General features: G+C 36.8%; 1 protein-coding gene across 1 annotated transcript in view; it reads left to right on the top strand.

The window, feature by feature from the left end:
- Positions 1-312: 312 nt before the first annotated feature.
- The window catches only part of ARAP2 (ArfGAP with RhoGAP domain, ankyrin repeat and PH domain 2), a 133,340-nt gene continuing 112,066 nt past the window's right edge, over positions 313-21,586 (top strand). Inside the window, exons 1-6 of the mRNA XM_075024281.1 lie at positions 313-451; positions 5,253-5,428; positions 6,419-7,469; positions 15,329-15,399; positions 16,338-16,417; positions 21,250-21,335. Of these exons, the coding sequence (XP_074880382.1) occupies positions 6,565-7,469; positions 15,329-15,399; positions 16,338-16,417; positions 21,250-21,335 (1,142 nt within the window). The 5' untranslated portion in view covers positions 313-451; positions 5,253-5,428; positions 6,419-6,564. The remainder of the gene's footprint in view (positions 452-5,252; positions 5,429-6,418; positions 7,470-15,328; positions 15,400-16,337; positions 16,418-21,249; positions 21,336-21,586) is intronic.

Below are 21,586 nucleotides of genomic sequence, written 5' to 3'. Positions count from 1 at the left end.
GGGCCGGGGGGACGCGGGCGGCTGTGAAGCGATGGGCTGGGGCAGCAAGCGCTCCCAGAGCCGAAGCCCGCGGCTGCGAGCGGGCTTCCTCCTGACTCCTCAAGAAATATGCTGCCCGGCGAGCACGCCCTGAGCGCCCGCCCCGGCGGCCCGGGCGCGGAGCGGCAGGCGCTGCCCGCCCGCGCCTAGGTGCGGCCGCCTTCTGCGGGAGCGCAGGAGGGAGGGAAGGAAGGAGGGAGGGAGCGAGCGAGCGAGCTCCGCGCCGCGGGCGCGGCTTGCGGCTTGCCGGGGAGCAGCGCGGGGGTGGGGTGTGGGGGCAGGAAGGAAGGAAAGAAAGAGAAAGCAAGCAAGAAAGCGAGCGGAGAGCCGGGGAGAGAAAAGAAAGCTGAAGCGATCTGAAGTCCTGCTCTTCCTTACCTCTGCCCCCTTCCCCCGCTGCTTTTTGCCAGAGGTAAGCCAGCCTCGGCGGGCTGCGGAGTTTGCGAGGTGGAGGGCAAGGACTGCCCGCCTGCTGCCCTGTGCGCGGCGGCCTGCGCCCCGGGCCGGGCAGGACCGGGCCGGGCAGGGCCGCTGGCGGCACGGAGCTTCTCTGCGGGCCGCTGCTGGGATGCTGGAGGTCCCGGTCCCGGTCCCGCCGGCGGCACCGCCGCGGCCGGCGAAAACCGCCCTGCCGGAGAGCAGCTTTGAAGTTGCCGGCGAGTTGAGGGGCGAGGCCGAGTGGTTCGGTACAGGGCATGCCTCAGATAAGTGTCAGATACCGAGGTTGGAATCTGACAAGAAATAGCTTGTAGGCAGGTAGAAAATAAGGCGTGTATTTATTTTTTTTTCCTCCTGTTTTCTTTTTAGCTTACATTATTTTAACGGTCTGTACGTAAATGTCATACTAAGGAGCAGTGCTTTACTCTTGCCTGTTTGTTTACTCTATGAAGTTAGACACAAACAGACTTCTTGTTAGCTGCCAGTGTATTTCTGGAAATTTTATCAGAAAATGCATGAAGTTCATTTTGAGAAAGTCAAAGAGCCACTAGGATGTCCTAGACGGAAAAGACAAAGTGAATGACACAGCACCCGAGTGTTGCCACAGCAACTTGCTAAAGTGTACTCAACCAATTCCACCTTTAGCTTGCTTATTCGTGCTATGCAGCTCATAACTCTGGAGACTCTGCAAGTTGTTCCACTGGAATTTCTCGCAGTATGAGGTTTGACTCCAAGATAGCGAAGGTGGCTGAACTTTTCTCTGAAAGAGAACTGTTCTGAAATAAAAAAAACAGAGAAACATTTTAACAGAGGATGTGATTAAAGGTATTTCGTAATTACCCCTACGTCGAACTACACTTAGTAACTTCCTTGCATTTGGAAGGGGAACAGTGCTATCAGAATTGTTGCAATCGGTTATCTTGCTCTGGGTTGACCCAAATGTTAATGAATTAAGTAACCACTTTACAAAGGTCTTTTGAGAGATTTTTTTCTTTTTTTTTTTTTTAGCATGCAGTCAGTACACAGATTGCATTATGTAAATTTTTTGAAAGATCTTTAATGATCTACAACGTTTTCTTGGCCCGTTAATCTTGTCAGTTTGTATGCAGTTAAGTACAATGGGAAGATTAAATTCACTACTGGCAGATTTCATTCTGCACAGTGGTAAGTCCTGTTGTACTGTTTTTTTGTTTTGGTTTGGTTTTTTACCTCTTTGTTTGGCTCTTAATCTAGTACATGGTTTAGCAGAAGCTGGAAGCAAGCCTGAACTTGCTTGTATTTGTTGAACTGATTGCTTAAAGTGTGATTATCATGCCATGCACTTCTGAAGGTTTGACGCTTTCTTCAGGCTAATAGCTGTAGTGATCTTAAAAAGGAAAAAAGTCTCACTTGAGCGTTTCTATATTCAGCTATATGTTACTGCTTGCACATTTCATTATTAAAAGTTGGATTGCTTGCTTGCTTCAACATAGGTTTGTCTATCTTCCAGTCAACGTTGTCCTGAAGACTTTTCAACTTGAAAATCATAGAATGGAAGAATCATAGAATCAACTGATACAGTTTTCAGAATGTTAGATGCAGGTACTTATCCTCCATGTGAGGAAAGGTCCTGAAAGTTACGTATGTTTTTCTGTGCCAGTGTTGTCATTTTTCATTGGTTCTATTTCAATGTCACTTTTAGTAAAACAAAAAGAACTGTTATGCCACTCTGAGTTGTTGTACCTCCTTGTCTAAGCCCCTTCCATAAGATGGGAAAAGACAGAACATGAAAATCAGTTTGAAAAGAAGTGTGAGAAACATCATCTTCTGTGAAAGAAATTTGGATGATCCCATATAAGGCTTGGGATATGCAACACAAATTGCAATTCGTGTCCTGCCAAAACATATTTTCTTGGAAAAAAAGCCCAGATGGTTTCCTTTGTATTGTTTTTTCCACGTAGCAATTTAGATGTTTTACCTTCATTCCTATAAAATTGAATGGTCAAGTGTCTTCCAAGAAGCTTGATTTTTGTATAAACGCTACAACATTTTCCTGTTTTTAGTAACCATGTTGAATGATGACTTTTGTCTTAGTTATTCTATATTGGAGAATGTGATAGTACAGCAAGAATCATTTTTATTAAAGCAAGGCCAAATTCCCCTTGTTTTTTTTTTCTTTTCTTTTTTTGATATTTATTTCTATCAAAAACTGTAGGAAAAATCTGTTTTGCCTTGCTGCTGAGAGGAAAAGTTTTGTTTTGCAGGATGTATGCAACCATGTGCACTAATGTTGAAGACTATTGTTTACTGAAACTTGTTGTGGTACAAATATGGATGTGAAAATCAATGTATGCATATAAATGTGTATACATCATATATACATACACACCACGTACCCGATGCTGTACAAACATTCCTTACGGTTTGTTATGACTTATTCGGCAATTAAAGCTATGGAGGAGATTAAATTCTTTTTTAATTGATATTAATTACATTGAAATAGATTAATATACTGGGTAAGGTGGTCCTTGAGTTCTGCTTTTCTGTATGGTTCTTGAACTTAAGCCTTTAGTAAGGATAAACCATTGTAAGAAACCATTCAGTGTTTCTCTTCTAGCCTGCGATGCAAACATTCAGGAGTGTGTGTAGATTTGTTTAGCTGTTTGTTACTTGAATCTTTGGCTGAGTAGTCAAACTAAAACAGGTGTCAGTATAACCCTTTGCTCAGACCCACAAAATAGGTGTGACTATGAACTTACTGGTATCTAACCAGCTGTATAGCTAGGCCAGATCTATAACATGTCTTTATAAATCTTGATGGATGCATTTATGGTTTCTATCCAGCTGAAACCCAGACAGTATAGAAACAGAAAATGGCTTGGGCTTCAGCTTCTAGCAGTGTTGGCACTTTGTGGTCAAACTGCCTTCTCAGCAGGCAGTTTCTTCCTTTCTTGGTGTACTGCATGTTTTGTTTATAAAGTACACTGCAAAAAGTAATGGTTCTTGCAAATTTGGAAACAAAGTTTGTTCTGTGCTAGGTAATCCTCTGCATTGTTATGTGGTTTATAGAGAGATGGGTTGGGATCCAAATAACTGATAATACATGGCTATTTGAATTCTTGAAGTAACAACACTGGAGGTGTTCCAGAATAAGGTGTAGGCAAGTTACCGCATGTAGAAAAACCAGTATTTAGATACTGAAAAGAGTGTGTGGGGGTATAAATATATACACTTATATAAAAATGTATATTTATTTATGAATATATAACTAAAAGCTACTTTCCTAAGTGTCTTTTTTGTTACTGCTGAAGGTGGAGGGACTGAGAAAATGATACTGTCTGAAAATAAACACTAACACCTCAGGGGAAAAAAATACCCAAACACCACCATGAAACCCAGAACTGCCAAGGAAGGTGGAGGTGGCTGAGATAACCAATTGCAACTCCAACTTTAAAATGCTTAGACTGATATGCTAACCTTGTAGGAGTTTTATACACTTGAACATGTGGTGGTTGGTGTTTTTTTTGTTTTGTTTTGTTTTTTTTTTTTTTTTTTCCATTAATGGGTACATGAAAGACTATTCTCTGGCACAAACAGTGCCTGCCTGATACTTTTTGCTTACTTTAGTAGTTTCTGTACTAGTTATTTCTCATTCTATACTCAGAATATATATACAACTTCTTAAGAGACTATGTATTTATATTTGTATTTTTCAGGGTTTAGAGATGGGTGGAGGCCATGCTGTTGAATTTTATCTTTTGTGGCTAGAGGCTTACATGAAAAGCTTGAGGAAATGTTGATGTCTGAAACTTTTAAAGGAATGATGAGTGTTTAGATAAGTACGCAGGTTGGGAAAGGACAAAGTTAAATCTAAAAGCTGATTGTTAATCAGTTTAGCTCAATGCAAAGCTTTTTGAATTTAAATGACTTAGGAATCTTTTAGTGAGGGTTAACTCCCTAACAAACTTCATCTCTCTTGAGAGGTTGCTATCTGATTGGCCTATAGAGTTCTCGCTGTAAAAAGTTTTAATTGTGTGAATTTCATATTCAGGATAATAAGACACTTCTCAGACTTGTGGACAGTGATCAAAGCTGATAAAAAATACTGCCCCCAAAATGAAGTTAAAGAGATTAGCAAGAATCCAAAGACGTATTTTAAATAGTAGAACACTTATAGTAAGTGTGCTGCATTGATTTTTACAACTCCCAGAAAATTGTGGGTTTATTAATAATCTTTTTTTTCTTCTTATTATGTTACATTATATATATATATGTGTGGTGTAAGTATGAACAGGTTTGTTTTTTACCTGATTTCGATTACCACTTTTTGCAAGTGTGGGAGTAATAGTTATTCACAAAATTTTGCAAGAAAAGACTTCTAGTGATAGAGTTAGTGCAGCAATTGCCAGTAGCAGTGATAACAGTTGTGCTCCATTCAGTACAGGATTTTAAACTTATATTTATTTGTTTGTGGCTTTGGGGAATGAGGTGCGGTGTAAAGATTTATTTATGACTGCTTTTCTGAATAATAACTTAGTTATTCAAAAGACATTGGGGAAATCTTACAGGAAGAGGTTTTGCCCTTTATTGGAGGAATTGATACAGTACAAAAGTAGGCAATCTTTTAAGCTTCAATTCTAGATCATAAAGTAGTGCCCTTTTTGTCAGGAAATACTTTGAAGAATAAGGTATCAATACCTACTACCATGGATATATTCTGGGCATATGATTTCTTTTCTTTCTAATTGCTACTTAAGTCTTATGCCATTCTACTGAAGCTGTTCTTTCTTTTCCAGGCTGCTTAAGGCTAGTACCTGCACGCCAGGACAGCTGCTACAGTCAGCAGGTTTCCCTAAGGCCAATTTACTCTTTATACAGGAAGAGAGAGGTGAAAAAACCTGTTGACTGCTGTTGATCTGAAACCTTCTTTAAAGAGATGTGATTTCAGGCTGTCTCAAACACCTTCAGAATGGTAGGTTCTTTGTCTGCTTTGGATTCTGTAAATCGTGAATTTGGATATGGCCCGTGAAAGAAGAACTCAGGTGGAATCTGGAGAGTGCAAGAGCTGAGTTGGGAAATACTGAGGCAAAACTGTCATGGGCACTTGAGATATCAAATATCCCTAGCATGGAGGCCAGACTTGCCTATGGGGTTATGCCTCTGCTACTGTTTGTAGCCAAGGGAAAAATGCTTCCTTGACAGAGTTGAAAAGCTAGTAGTTACCTGTTTCCCCTCGTGACAGTTCTTTGAAGGGCCTGATCTGCAAGATGTATCTTGATCACCTCCATAGCTTTCTGACTGTGCTTATTTAAACAGTTAAGGCGCTTCCCCCCTGTCCTGTCCCCCCCCCCTCAGAAGTGATTTTACCTTTGTCAAGTATTTTATTGGTTATGGTACTTGTTCAGTTGGATTCTCAATAGAAGAGGGCTTGAACCAGCAGTTCACATAGAATGTTCTAGCCAGTCATTTTTCCTTTTTCCCATTGAAAGTGTGTTTCTGTGTAAAAAAGAGTTTAAAGCTCAGAACATAAGGAAGTAGAAGCCCTATGCTGTAGTTAACTGGTGCTAGCGTGGGAATAGGAAAGCTTTGGGTGTCAGCTCTGGTCTTAGATCACTTTTTATCCCTCTTATATCCAAGTACTGTGTAATAAGAGAGTGTGTATGTAGATAAGTGGTTCATCTCTTAGCTGTTCATTTTAACATAACTACTAGGATTATATGTTTTCAGACTGTATTCCTTGTGCTAAGACTGATTTCCCTATTCTCTTTATACAGGCCAAGATAAAAGGATGGAAAGATAAAAGGATGGAGAGGTTATGCTGTTTACCCTCCTTGAAATTTTCATATATAAGCAATTTAAAAATGTTACTGTAGAAATCACAGGGAGCCTTTTGAAATTTTATCCAAGATTAATGTGAATTCAGCTGGGAATTTTTTTTTAATGCCCTTTTTCTTTTCCACAGGTTTTCAGTCTTTAAAAAAAATCAGTTGGAACTGAAGAAACTCGAAGAAGTGTCTTGAAGAAACATATTCTCCATTGGTTGGCTGACACCAAATTTAGAGAGCTTTGTTGCTAGTGAATATGCACACATCCTGACTATATGTCTACATGACTGTGCGGGGCAGTATTCGGAATGAAGCTGCCATCATGTCATCCACAGGCAATGACACTGAAATTGAAGAATTCTTGGTCAACATTAACTTGGGGCAGTATCTTCCTAACTTTAAAGAATATGGCTATAACATTGTGACAGATTGCGTGGGAATAAATAACAGTGTGCTTCAGCAAATGGGAGTGTTGCCTACAGGGCACCGCAGAAGGATTCTTAAGCAATTAGACACCACTCTTTCAAAAATGCAAAGAAATTCTCTTTTCTGTGAAAATCTAAAATTCAAAGACTTGAAAGGTTTGGAAGAGAAGCAATATTCGTCCTCGGATCAGGAGTCTCCAATAAGCAATTCCAGTGTAGATGAGACTAGCTTGATAGCTGCAACATTGTCAGAACAACTTAATAAAGCTTACATTGATAAAGAAAGGTTTGAACTTGCAGAGCAAAACTTATTGGAGGCAAATGATGATAGCTTTACAGATTTGGATTTTTCTAGTCTATACCAGAATTCAGACAGCATACTAAAAGCTGTCAATCCAAGTGGAAGTATTAAGATGAATACTCAGCCAGATACATCACTGGAAGAAGCTGCTGCATACCAAGCTGATGAGCACTTGGCTTGCTGTTTGGCATTTCATGATCCTCCTTCTTCATTTGCTCATTCATGTGAGACAAAATACAATGAAAACAAACATCTGATGTTTGCAGTTGAGGATGATTTATCTGATAGTGAGCCAAATTCTCCATTCTTTAAGTTTAAAGGAGAAATGATAGACAATGACTTATATTATTCTTATACGCAAAACTGCATGAAAGTATTTCCAAGAGCAAGCCGGTCTTTTATATTAAGGCATCGACCTGTGCCAGAAATTCCTGAATCAAGTAAAGTTCAAGCTTCATCAAGGTAACTGCTGTTTCTTTCTGATGAAGAATCGCTATCATTGTAGAAATTAGGTTTGGGGTTTCTCACCGTTTTTTTTATGTCATTTTTTTGTGGATTTTTTTAATATGTGCTGTAAATACACTGGATCTGGTATGAATGTTGCCAAATTAACTGAATGAGGATTAAGGTTCAATACAAATTAAAAGCGCAAATGAGAGCATAAAAGGAAATTTTAGAATAGTGTTTCCTTATAACCTCCCCGATCATCTCTGTGTCTACATATTTTCAAATAAAGGAATCTTTATTGCTTTAGATATAACCCTTGTTAAAAACAACTATATCAAGCATTTTTTAAACTTAATCTGTATGCTGTTAAGATGGGGAAGAATGAAAATGCACAAGTGTTACAAAACCAAGATTGAAAAGTAACAGAAAAAGCTGTTGAATCTATTCCAAACTAAAACGTTGCTAATGGTATTAATTAGACCTTAGCTCTAGTGTTTCTGATGAAATTCTGATTCATCACAGGAAAATGGTGACAAAATGATGATTTCAGAAAGGCTAAAAATTCACCCTTAATTATAAAAATCTTTTTTTATGATGAGACAACAATTATTGTGAAACACAAGTATTTGGGTTGTATCTACCTTTCAAGAGAAACTGTTCTTGGAAAATACAAGTTTATTATTTTATATATGTAACTTACAAGAAAGATCTAGGAAGTTTTATATACCTACACATATTAATGTAGTTTTATCTAAAAAGTGAGGCAAAATTTAGAAAATCCTTCTTGTCCGTTTTGTGCATTGTATGCTGTAGCCACCCTGTAAACAAAACAGGATATATCTGGTATGATTGCACACATAGGCATAACGAGACGATTACATGAGATTCTTAAATCTTAGCCTTAAAGCACATAAAATTTATATGTAAATATAAATATGTACATTTTTTGTTTTAAATTAGAATAGGTTATATTGTGGAGGAGGAAATTACATTATACTGTGGGTCTAAAGCAAGGACTTTCTTCAGGATGGCTCTTAGATCAATTTCTAAACTGGTTGTAGTTTAACTATTAACTCAGAGAATGAATGCAATCAGTTTGCTGCGTTAGGTGTTGGCTTTTGCTGGTTTCTCACAATTACAAAACCTTAGCTTTTAATGATGCTTGTAGTATAAAAATATTTTTGAGGCATTCCAGCAGGAAAAAAGAAGTGGAAAAAGGGAAATAAAAAAAAAATTGGATGTAGCAGGTTTTCAGAATTATGGAATCTTTGTAAGGATAGTTCTTTGCATCATTGGTAAGGATAGTATTGGATAGTGTCCGATAAAGTTTGGTACGATAAATTGCATAGGAGAGTTTGAATTTGTTTCAAAATATTCATGTGATGTGGGTGTGGATTTTTCTGCCTTCAAAATGGTTGAGTTCATAATTTGAATCCACACATTAGTGAGTAGCACTTATTGTCTTGAGTTAGTATTAGTTGTAGCTTGTCTTGCAAAAATATGATGGAATGTAGAGGAAGAGGTCTGATGTTAGAACTTAACTCCAGGCCTATCTTAATAAAAGTAATATTGTTTGAAGATTAAAAATAATAGGCACTGAATGTGCAGTTGATCACAATATTACAATCTGTGTAAACCAAGAATATCTCCCCACAGATTAATCTGTGATATTTTTGGTTTCTAACTCTAAGCTTTTACTCGTCATGCTGGTTAAGTGTCTGAAACAGAGAAGAAAAACTCATGCAAAGGTATATGCAAAGTTTTGTCGGTGTAGTCATATCCAAATCATTAGGTTGCACTTTTTCTAGTGAGTTTTCTTTTTTTTTTTTTTTTTCTTAAACCACTAGCTATCCCTGGAAGGGACATGTCTGAGAATGCTTTGTATTTATCTTGTTTTTTTCATCTGTGTATCTCAGCAGTTAGAAACATCATTGGCGAGTTTATACATGCCCTAAATGCAGTTTTCCCAGCATTTATAAGTTTCTTTTAGATTATCAAAAGAAGCCAATATTAAATGTTGTAATACAATTGTTTGATTGAACAGATGGAGAAGCAAAGATTCTTTGCAAAAATTAAGATATTTTTGTGTACCTTAAAAAATGTTTCATCAGTGCCTTCTAAATCACCAAAAAATTGTGCTTATTTAAACTTAAGTATAAACATTTTTTGGTGGGGAGTAGCTTTACATTAACTTTTATGGAGTGATTATCCCTACTTCATATAATAATGCTATTCCTGCTGAGCTGAAATGGGAATTTCATCCTAAAAGATAACAATAACTAGCTACTAAAAGAGTACTGTTAATGTCTTTTGAGAAAAAATCATCCAGTAGAGAGAATATGCTAAATTTGTAGTCTTACCACCATTGAAGTAAATCTTCCAAATCCCTATCTATTAGTGATTGATATGTGACTGTGTCACTAACTTCATTACCCACCATTTTAATTTCTGAGCTCCAGCTTTTCTTCATCTTTATGCTCCAGTTATAACAATAGGGAAGTCCTGAAGGACAAGTAGCAGTTTGTCTGAGGAAGATCAAGGCTAAACCAGAACTTCAAAACAGAACTTAAACTTTATAGAAACATTCTTGATAACCTTGCCGGTTATTTTTTTTAGAGGCAAAGAATTAATACAGAACTCTAAAATGGCAGCTTGCAGCGTCTTTAACCTCAGGAAAGATAGTGTCTGTCTTACAGAATTGCATAGACAAACACTCTCAACTGACTTTTATTGATAGATGCTGGTTTTATCCTTATTACATAGTGTGAAGGCTTTACCATAGAGGCAGAGAAATCCTGCTGAAATCTTCTGGGAAACGCAACATTTCCTTCTAGTTGCTCATGGATATTAGTCATTACATTTTTATGTAAGGAAATGCTTTTCTCATGGTCTCCTATGTGCCTTCTGGCATGAAAAGTTCATACAGTGGACCTCCTTGTGGCTCTTACTAGTGCTGTGACCATGTCACTTTTTATTACTAATAATGTGCTTGCCTCTCCTGCAATTATATCTGTTTTCCCTGTGCCTCACTTGTGCTCCTGGCTTTTGCCTGTAATGAAAACATGCTGTCAGCTGGTAAGACACCATAGTGTTTTAGAAGTTGGAATATATTTTGGTTTTCTTTCTTCTTGGAAGTATATGTGACATCACTGTAGTACTGAGGGGTGCAGAATTAAAAAAAAAAAAAAGGAACAATTACACAGTGTTCCTGATAGTGGGGTTATTGTGCAGTTTTTAGCAGAGTTTTTGGTTGATCAGTATTGGAAGTGATGTGTAGTTATGCTAGATTCTTGTCAGCTAGACTTTTCCTTCTTATAACATTATGAGCTCTGTTGGTACAGAATTAGTAAAGGTCACTCAAAAGTTTAAAAGCAGTGGAACTGTTAAGGGGATTGCAAATAATCTTCTAAAATAATCTGCATCCAAACCATCTTTATTAGATAAAGTCATCACTCTTTCTGAGACCCTGCATCCTATATTTAAGTGAGAAGTCTTAAAATTTTCATAAGGTTCCCCAGTCATGTTGTGGAACAGAAGAAAGGGTTAAACACAGTGGATTGGAAGTTTCATGGTCTCTCTTGATACTTTTAGTTTAAGTGACTTCTTCCATATAGACATGAGTGGAAAAACTGAGGCTTTTGTAAGACTGAATAGTGAAGGTAATGCAATGGATGGAGATAGCCACTGACATGCCTTTAGCACAAGATTAAAGATAGTAAGTGTAGAGAGAGCTCTGGAGGCTGTGGATCATGTCATTTATCAGTCACTCTTAGGTGAAATAGCTAGTGTTGCATCATTCAGAGCAGCAATTTGTTCAAAGAAAAAGCTTAAGAAGATTTATAACATGGTAGACCTGTTTGTTGTATGGAATGCTACACAGATAAAATTTCAGGCTGACGAACTCTGTATACTTTTAGATCTTTTCATATCCCCCAACTTTGTTACTTGTTGTCCTGGTTTCAGCTGGGATAGAGTTAATTGTCTTCCTAGTAGCTGGTACAGTGCTATGTTTTGAGTTCAGTATCAGAAGAATGTTGATAACACTGATGTTTTCAGTTGTTGCTCAGTAGTGTTTAGACTAAGTCAAGGATTTTTCAGCTTCCCATGCCCAGCCAGCGAGAAGGCTGGAGGGGCACGGAAGCTGTGAGGAGACACAGCCAGGGCAGCTGACCCAAAGTGGCCAAAGGGGTATTCCATACCGTGTGACATCCCATCTAGTATATAAACTGGGGGGAGTGGGGGCAGGGGGATCGCTGCTCAAGGACTAACTGGGCGTTGGTTGGCAAGTAGTGAGCAATTGCCCTGCGCATCATTTGTATATTCCAATCCTTTTATTATTACTGTTACCATTTTATTAGTGTTATCATTATCATTATTAGTTTCTTCCTTTCTGTTCTATTAAACTGTTCTTATCTCAACCCGTGAGTTTTACTACTTTTCCCAATTTTCTCCCCCATCCCACTGGGCAGGGAGGGGTGTGAGTGAGTGGCTGTGTGGTGTTCAGTTGCTGGCTGGGGTTAAACCATGACACTTGTATTGTTCAGCAGTGGGTTTGCTCTGATTCTTTATTAAGAGAAAGAAGAAATAGACCAAAAGTAGTTGTGGGAAACATGTTGTGTTTGGAGGAGAATGGAAATAAATAGATAATGGTGCTTGGCCTGGGCAGGCACTATTCATTTTCTGCAGCTGGCAGATCCTATGGTTGAAACTTCTTGTTTGGTGCTGATATTCTTTAGACTCCATTTCTTAACATGTAAGTGGTCAAGATTGCTAATGAGAAGCCCAAGCTGGGGCTACTGTTACTCTCTACTCTGTGTTCTGTCACACAAAGCAATTTTTTTAGGAAGGAGAAGCTGCTCCCTCTTGTTTCCTATGGTCAAGCCTCACCATTAATTTACTTCTGCAAGCAGTCTGTGAACGCCAAAGCTCTAACGCAGTGTGCTGGAGTGCTTTTGATGTGTTTGCATTATGGGAGTGTTAGGTCTTGAGATAGAAAAGAAAACATGTTTTGAAGGCATTTGAAAACAAAAGCTTCATTCATTTAAAACACTCAGCAGATGAATGCCAGTAAAGGCTGAAGCACTGACAGCTTGCACTGACCTCTCTCCCTCACTTTATTTGCGAGGTGACAGGAGTATATTGAATAAAACAGCTCAGCTCAGCCCAGTGTGAAGCTCTCACCTTTCCAGTCTCTCAGCCTTTAGCAAGACTAGTTACTGCCTCATCGCACCCTTTCATCCTGTTTATGCATAAGGAAAGGGTGGTGGGGAAGACTATGCAGCCTGAGCCACATCCGGTACCTCTTAATGTATGAAAATAGTGGGTCTTAATCTCCACAGTTGCAACAAAGTGATAATTTAATTATTATATCTTTGTAAAATTGGCACATTTTGTGATTGGCAGACTGCTTGCACTAACCTTCCTTTAAAGAGCAAAATAAAGATGATCATTCATCTGAAGAGGTATTAAATTTGGAAATGGTTAAAGGAAGCCATAGATTGGTGTAGTTATACGTTGGGGGTTTTTTGTTTTTGTTTTTGTTTTTTTTTTTTTTTAAATCTTATTTGCCCCCAAAGAAGTCTTCAGTATTTTTTCTGTCTTTTAATCCAGGTATTCAATTTGTATAATAACTAGGTAACTATTCTATTGAGCATTGACAAATTATTATCATTTTATGGCTTGCACTGTATGTTGTTTGTTATACATAATCTTTCAAGCAGATATTCAAAGTAAACTTGTTTCATTCATTTTATATCTTGAGATAGTTTTTTACCTGACATAAGTTAGAACTTCTTTTTTTCTAAAAATGATAAAAAGGTTTTATTTTTGATTGCTGGAAAAAAAGACTATAGTTTGCTTATTAGCAGATTTTATTGCCGTATATGCATACATAATTAAAAAAAGAAATATACAAGTCATGAAAAATATATGAATTAAAAAAATGCAGGTCTTTGTAAGCTGATTTGTTATTTTTCATTTCCTGGTGAATTTATCTTCACTCATTGCCATTACTATTACCTACTTTTAAATCCATCCACCCTGAAATTAAGCCAATGACTCACTGTTTTACCTAAGGAAGAAAACCATAATTTTAAAAGCTCCTTGAGTCAAAGCTGCATCTCTGTATCTCTAATTTTTTTTAAGCCTATTAATGCCCTTAAAAAACCCCAACCTAACAATAGAAAATCTGGTCTGTGTTGAAAAAGTTTTTTTTTGTTGTTGTTGTTTTTGGGGTTGTTTTTTTTTTGGTTTTGTTTTTGTTTTTTTTGGTAAGCATACGAGGTTCTTTAAAATTAGGTTAGTACAAATGCATGAAGTTAGTTTGCTAATGTAGGTTCAGAAGATGTAACTGCATGAATTCTAGTAAAATATATGAAGAAATACAGACTTTAGAAGTACTTGCTGTGTATTTTTTGTAATTATAGCCTGGAGGAGTAAACAGTTATGTATGGGAGCTAGGCCATGATCCACCTTCACTGGCCAAACTCACCCTGTGTTGTCTAAACCCAGGATTTTACATAATATCTTTGAGGAACTTAATTGATATAACCTGGATAACATTTGAACTGTCAAGTAACTCCGTAAGCTGTGGCTTCTGTCTTGAATTTAATAATTTGTTTGGGGCAGATTTTAGGCATGGGTCAAAAATGATACAAAACAGTGGTTCATAAATGTATGCCTTCTGTCATAAAGAAACATCAGCCTGTAATATGGAGTAATTCAATTTGGACTTAATGGGACGGTATTTCTAAAGGTTTGAATATAGCTGATCTTAAAAGAATAAAATTTCTCAATATGTCAAGTGGGGAAATGGGGAAACAAAAATTAGGAGTATTGATATTTTTAGTAAAACATACTTATCTTTGGCTTTGAAGGATGGAGGACCTGCAAACTGTTAGGAAAACTTCAAGGATCCTGTATGGCATTTATCAGTCACTGAATATTCTATAAGGATGCATGAGGATCTGCATCACTGTTATTTCAAGCAGAGAAAATGAAATTAAACGGAAAAATTACTAATTATTCATGTTAACAGGAGAAATCAGAGTGTGGCTGAAAACGGCTCTAATGCAGACTGCTAGAGTAGTGAAGATGGGTTAGAAATGTACTAATTCAAGCATATTTGTTCCTGTGTTGTTTTTCTAAAGCTTCTGTCTCAGCCTGAAATATCAATAATAATAATTAAAAAAAATGTGATCTTTAGCAGCATGATGAGTGCCACGATACATGAAATTGCTGAAAAACTTAGGGGCCAGCACAAAACCAGTAATAAAATAATTTTTCTGTTGTGTATGAGGATACATTCTTACCTATCTACAAAATGTGCAGTGGTAGTCACAGGCAGTTGCAATGCAATGCTGTTTATGTCTCAGACTGAAAACTGGGAAAAAAATTCACCCAAGGAAATCAAAACTTTACAGCAATTTTTTTTAGCGGTTGAGAGCATGTTTTGTCTGGATTCCCATGCCCAGGCTCCCTTTGAGCTTAATGTTAAATTAGACTTTCATATCACATCCTTCTTTAAATATTGTCCTTGGTAATCAGTGTGAAGGAGAAGGAAAGATAAAGGATGGGGGAAGAGTGGGTGATCTCCATGCTTCCCAGCAATCTAAATGTATCATAAAATCAATTCAAAACAAAACAAAAAAACCAAACTCCAGATGTGGTCTAGGATTAGAGAAGTATTCAGTGTCATAAAGGGAGGAAAACACGTTGTTGGGTAACTTTTAAATTAAATCAGAAATTTTCCCAAGAATTCAAATTGACTATTCTATATTTCTATAATGTTAAAAATTTAACTGCATAAGATGTTTTTGCTCCATTTCTGGGAAATTTCACTTAATGTTTTCATTTTGTGCTTTGTTTTGTTCAAGTTCCCTTCAGAAAAGAAGAAATGTGGATCTTGTAAATATTTCTTACACTGGGAGGCAAATTTCACAAAACGGTGAGTTAAGCACGCTGATATTTAATCTTGAATATTGAGGAAAAAGAAACCTCAGACCAGAAGTTGTCTAAAATGAGTATTGACTTGCTTATCTTAAGAAATATTGGGCGTCTGGAAGAAGTGATGTATATAATAACAGAGCATTTAACCACTTCTGTGTTTTTACTTAGTTTTTGTTTGTGAACTAATGAAATGAAAATTATAAACTACAGTCTTTAAATCTCATTTATTTTAATAAACTTATTAGACTACAGTATTTTGAGTTTCTAAGATTCGATCCAGATTTTTTTTAAGCAGAATTAGCTTTTTCTTAAAACATGCAAGGAGCGTATTCCTGACTAATGCTGCTTAATTTGTTAAGTCAGTGCTCATAGCTCCAGGAAATAACAGGAAATTAATTGTATTAAATGGTTTACTGGAAGAGTCTATCGTCTTGTGCAGTCAGTTGTAAACAAAAGTTCTTTCATATTTTAGAGGTATGTCTTGTTTGAAGTTATGCATATTAATTTCAAGCAAATACTTGGTGGCAAAGTGAAGATTGTGCACAAATGAGTTTTTGTGGTGTTTTTTTCTGTTTGGTTTTTTTGTTTGTTTTTGTTTTTTTTTTTTTTTAAGTCAGAATAAAGGACACTTTGGAGCTATTGCTCCTAAGAGGATGGAATAAAATGTTTTGGTTTTTTTTAACTTTATGCAGGGTAGGAAAGAAGAAGATGCCTGTGTGCAAGTTATATCCAAATTATGTAGTAATAGTAGTAGTGTCTGAGGGGGGAGGAAAGTGTCTGGTGTTCAGAAATGCAAAATTGTTTCTTGTTCTTCAAAATTTTTTCTGAGAAGGACAGAGAAATCACAAGCAAAAAAATCTGTGTCCCTTGTTGATTTTATTAGTAGTTCAGTAGAGCATTGCACTGTATGACTGTATTTATTTTTTTTGCTTTAAGAAACTTTCACAGAAGAAAAGCCACCCATCATCTCTCCATATGGGGAAACCTTTATTTGTGACAACTCTAAAGATGCTGAAGTAAGTTGAGAATTCTGGACATAAATGGTCTATCTTCACTTTAATCCTCATGTTAAGTGTTTTGTATTACCCTTAATTCTTTTTTCATCTGCTTTTTCAGTTCCTGGTACCTTCTCTGTCTTTTTAGGTACATGCAGAAGGTTTATAGTGTAAATATTTGTGGACTAGTGACTTTTCTTAATAACAAGAAACACTTTGTACTCTTCAATAGTAGTAAGAAACTGTAGTGTGTGTTGGTTGGGGGTTTTTTAAACAGCACAGGACAGATAACTGACTTTTTTTTTTTTTTTAAAAGCATAGAGCTGCTGTATCAAATGCAAAACTGTCATTACAGGCAATTGCAGACTACCTTGATGCCTTCCTTTTTACTCTCTTGGGTACCGTGGTATAGTGTAATACTTTGTGCCTAATTGAGGTTAAGTGGTGGGTAATCGTTAGAATTTACTAGTAAAGGTAAAAGTGGCTTTTCTCTCTTCTGATAGTTGCAGATCAAGACTGGGCATCTCTACGCAGGCTTGTGTATATCCTATGACAATAGCTTACATGTTAGCTTAGATGATCTAATGGTTGCTTTTGGCCATACCCTTTTCTAATTCCTGTATATGAAAATTCTCAGGACTTCTGGTATTTTTCATGCATCCCCTAAACTTGCTGCGTACCCAGAAAGTCACTTTTGTTGTAGGATTTTCTGAAGTGAACATTTTTGTTGGGGTCAGTAATTGATGTTGTGAGTGCCATAGGTGGCATGTGGACAGACTTCTGAATCATGTAGAGATCTGGGGGGTGAATTAGCTTAGTGAGGCATCCACCAAATGCCGTGAATCCCAGCTCCTGCTTCTGTCTCAGCAGGATGCAGACCAGAAATTGTTGATTCTATGATTGCATATACTTGTCCCAGCTGATGTCAAGCCACAGAGTTAGAGAAAACAGTAAATTATTCTTAGTTTCTGTCCTGGTTTTCACTCTAATGTTTCACTTTTTAAACTATTGACTAAAATGAAGGCTACTCAAACAGATGCCTAGGATTTTTTTTTCCGCAGTTTTAATTTCTTAAGAATTGGTTAGTGAAAACAAATGATTCAATTTTCATTTTCTAATGGGAGTGGTTTTAGAAGCATAAAAATTATCTCTATTTCTGGTGTGTAATTTCTTTTCCTTGGAAATATGTTGTGAGTTTTTTGTTGTTGTTGACTTTCTAAGGAGGTACACATAAATTCATGTCTTGTTTCTCCTTCTAGTTCTTGTTACCTGCACACAAAAGTAACTTTTGAGCTTTTGTTTTCTTTCCTTGTGTACAACGTCTTGTCTGTGCCAGTTATTGTTGTCTGTGCCAATGTCTTTTAAAATTCAAAATTTAACTTTGTAGTTAGTTCAATGGCATAAGCAGGTTTTCTAGAAAAAGTTTCCTAGCCTTCTTGTTACTACTTAGCATTATTCTGTACCTTTCATTGAAATGGTTGGATTAAAAAAAAGCATAACCAGGAAGGTTGTCAGCAATATTTCTTATCTTACAAAGGCGCCAAGTACAAAAATACCATGCTGTTAAACTGAATTAACTGCTTGAAATAAAATTGCTGTTTCTGCTGGTTGTAGAATCATGATTAATGCAGTATATTATAACATTCTTTCCCTGATCTGAAGATTTGGTTTTTAATTATCACTTTCATGTAAGTGAACAGTTTTTTGAATTTTATTTATCATATGCCTGTTGGAAACTTCATAGTTAATTTTAGTTCCATTAGAACTTAATTGCAGACAAAGGTCATAAAGAACAACTATAAAACAAAGGTCCTAAGATAGATTTAACCTTCAGATTTTTTTCAGTAGTTATCAAGTATCCAAGGAACAAATAAGAAAGTTAGATAACACTGTAAAGTATCTGAGATTTTAGAGCTTGTAACTGCTGCTTCATTTTAAAGGATAATCTCACATAAGAATATAGTTTTGTCTACATACAAGAAAATGTAGCAAATTATTATACTGACTGACTGAAGTTTGTTCTCAGGGCTTGTAAGTTGTCCATTACCCTTTTTCCTGTTTCATTGGTGTAACAAAGCAAAGGTTTCTATAGGCTTTTATAAAGGGAGTGTCTGTAGCAATAGGTAATGAGTCACTACAGACTGGAGGTAAGTGAGTGTGAGAGAACAGGGAATTAAGGTTGTAAAGAAAATATGCCTTTGACTTGGGTCAGAAAGAAAGACAACTAGAAGCAGAAACCTCTAAAGGGCAACCTGAAGAAGGATCTTTTTTTTTAATATTGATTTATAAATAACACAAATAAAAATCCAGATGTTTTAGAGCAGATTTACTGTTGTGTCCAACTGATGAGTCAAGTATATTAGAATCCTTCACAGAAAAACTGAATTCTAATGAGTTCGGGCCTCTAGAGTGAAGTATTGGCTTTATTTCTTGCTCTAGACTGTCAGACTAAATTAAACATGCATATTGAGTTCAGCAAACTATGTGAGGTCCTAAGTGTTGTGATGCTGTGGAATGCTGGCCAGACTGCAAATCTTACCACTTTAAAATAAGAACGCTTAATATATTAAAAGGAGGAATTTATCTTTATGGACCTGTTACAAAATTTTATTGCCAAACCATGATTCAAGAATCAACCTGAGGAGAACTGTGTGACATTAGCTTTAATAGAAGATCAAGGTAGTATCTCTTAAGGAAGATGCCTGTCCAGTATGGCATTGAGTCTTTGTTTAATGTAGCCTCAGTCCTGATATTCTTCATTCAGTCTGTGTTTTAGCATTCAGGTTTCCTGACTTCCTGTTGTGATCAGCAAGACTACCTGTTAGAAAAAGCTAAAACCTAAAATGTATCTGAATGACTTCCTGATCGAAAATAGGTGATTTTTATACAGGGCTGCAAGTAGGTAGTTCCATCTCTCTGGGATCCAGAAGCCAGGTAGGTGCTTCCTATGCATAAGAACAGCACATATTTAGAGACAGTTTCTGTGTAATATATATATGCCTATCTCTTAAGAAATACTTCTCCCTATAAAGTTGTCTGTAGGAGAAAATGCTGTTGCTAACTACCTTTGTATAATACCTCAGGGATTTGCAGGAGGTGGGAGATGGGAGTTTTTTCTTGTCTTGAGTCTGAGCATCTTGCTGAGTAATTCTGTAAACAACACATTGGAAATGCTTGTTTTTTAATTTGGGTGAAATATATCTCTTTGTAAGCCAATAGAACTCCCTGTCCCCACAACCTGTCTTCATTTGTGGACTTCTACATTTTAAAATCTACTGGCAATAGAAATGCATTTCTTGATTACTGCTTGGAAGGTCTCAGGCTCCCTGAATTCACTTGTCTAAGTACTGAAGATTGCAGAGTGGGCACGAGCAGGACATAGAACTGTTATTGTAATGGTTCATGAGAGGGAGGAAGAGGTACTACCACATAGCTTCAGTGGGGATGGTTTGTGGTTGGTTGCACCCTGATAAGCAAATGAAGATAGAAGATACTGGCCATTTTTACTCTGAAAATGTTTCCTGGGTGATGGTATTAGCCTCTTTACTATTGTGTAGAAGTGGGACACTGCCATTTCCCCTCCTTCTGTGGGATTCCAGGCAATCCAAGCATTTGATAAGCACGGGACAGGTTGCTTTTGAGTTTTGTGTTTAGTTTGTTTGCGAGGTTTATGGATGTTTTGTTTTTTTTTATTTTTTTTTGTCTAATCCTTGGTGCTACAACATAGTTAATAGTGTGGTGTGTGGGTGGTGGTGGTTGTTGGTTTTTGGTGGTGTTTGTTTTTTTTTTTTTTCTTATGATGGATCTAGCTGGCAGAGGAAGGCAGACTGTTCACCTAGGTTTATCCCAGTAGCAACCTGCGATTTGCACAATTTTTGCTGCAGTGTACACATACTCAGCTTTGGGCTATGTGCTTTTTTTAAGCTTGCCTTTTCATGTTGCCAAGGTACAGCCCTCAAGTACAAGATGAGGTACTGCTGCTCAGAACAAAAATGGCAACTGTTGTGAAAGCTTATTTGCTTTTTTCTGCTACCCTTCAGCTTTGTGACATAAACATCAAAGCTTAAATGAGTAAATTAAAATGCTTCCATCAGAAAGCATGAAGATGTTCATTTTAGTTTGGTTTTGTTTTTTTTTTTTAAAGGAAGAAAGATGAGTAATGAGAAGCTTGGTAATGCAGCATGATTGTCAGATCAAGTTTAGAAAGTGTGAAATGTAATGTTCTTGAACAGTGTTAACTTTGACATTTCGTACACTGCAAGCAGTTTGTGATAAAAATTTCTAAACAAACGTTAATAAATGTGCCTTTTAGGAAGAAGATCTTGGCAAGAAAATGCAAAATATTTTTGATATGGCTGACTACAGTGTTACTGTAGGAATGTGAATTTACCTTTATTTTACCTTTAGTGTACTGTGAAGGCTGTACATTTAATTCAGAGAAGTATTGATATGACAGATAGGCTAGCAGTGGCAAATCATAAATGGTATACTTCATCTGCATGCAACATGTGGCTCTTGAGGTTAGAAAATTTCAGGGTAAAAATAATATTCAGTTGTACTTCAAGGAAAATCAGAGCACTGATATTTCTGTGCACTGGATTTCTTCATCTAATTGGTTTGTATCAGGTATTTTGGACTATGCTCAAATAAGATTTATTTAAAATGAAAATATTGAAAATAACATTTCTTAGAATAATTTTAAAAACATGATCTTTCAAATGCATGTTTGAAAATGAGGCAAAGCATAGCTTTGCTAGTTAGACTGTTGTTTGTGTGTGATTTATGTCTACAGTAATTTAAACATCACTTACTACTTCAGTGCAAATGTTGCTTACGATATATTTCTTATCTAGGAACTTCATGGAAATGAATTCCTGGCTTGTGGAAATAAATTGGATCTGGGAATGAATGAAGAGTATTCTTCTTACAAGAATCTATGGTATTAAATAAGAGTTATAGAGAAATGCAAAATGTAAAGAGGAAAGAGTTATTTACTGATATCACAAGTAGAGATCTACCTCTGAAGGCACAACCATGACTGTATTTATTTATTTTTTTCTCCTATTTTAGCCTTTACCCCATGCTATAGGAGGCGAAGTTTGGCTCTGTGGCTGTCCTAAGGCTCTCTAACCCAGGTTTCAGGATCTTTTGTGGATTTGGAAGATGTCCCTCTTTTCCCCAGTCAGAACA

This window comes from Buteo buteo, chromosome 1 (assembly GCF_964188355.1).
Source record: "Buteo buteo chromosome 1, bButBut1.hap1.1, whole genome shotgun sequence".
Lineage (NCBI taxonomy): Eukaryota > Metazoa > Chordata > Aves > Accipitriformes > Accipitridae > Buteo > Buteo buteo.
This window is presented reverse-complemented; position numbering and strand designations above follow the sequence as displayed.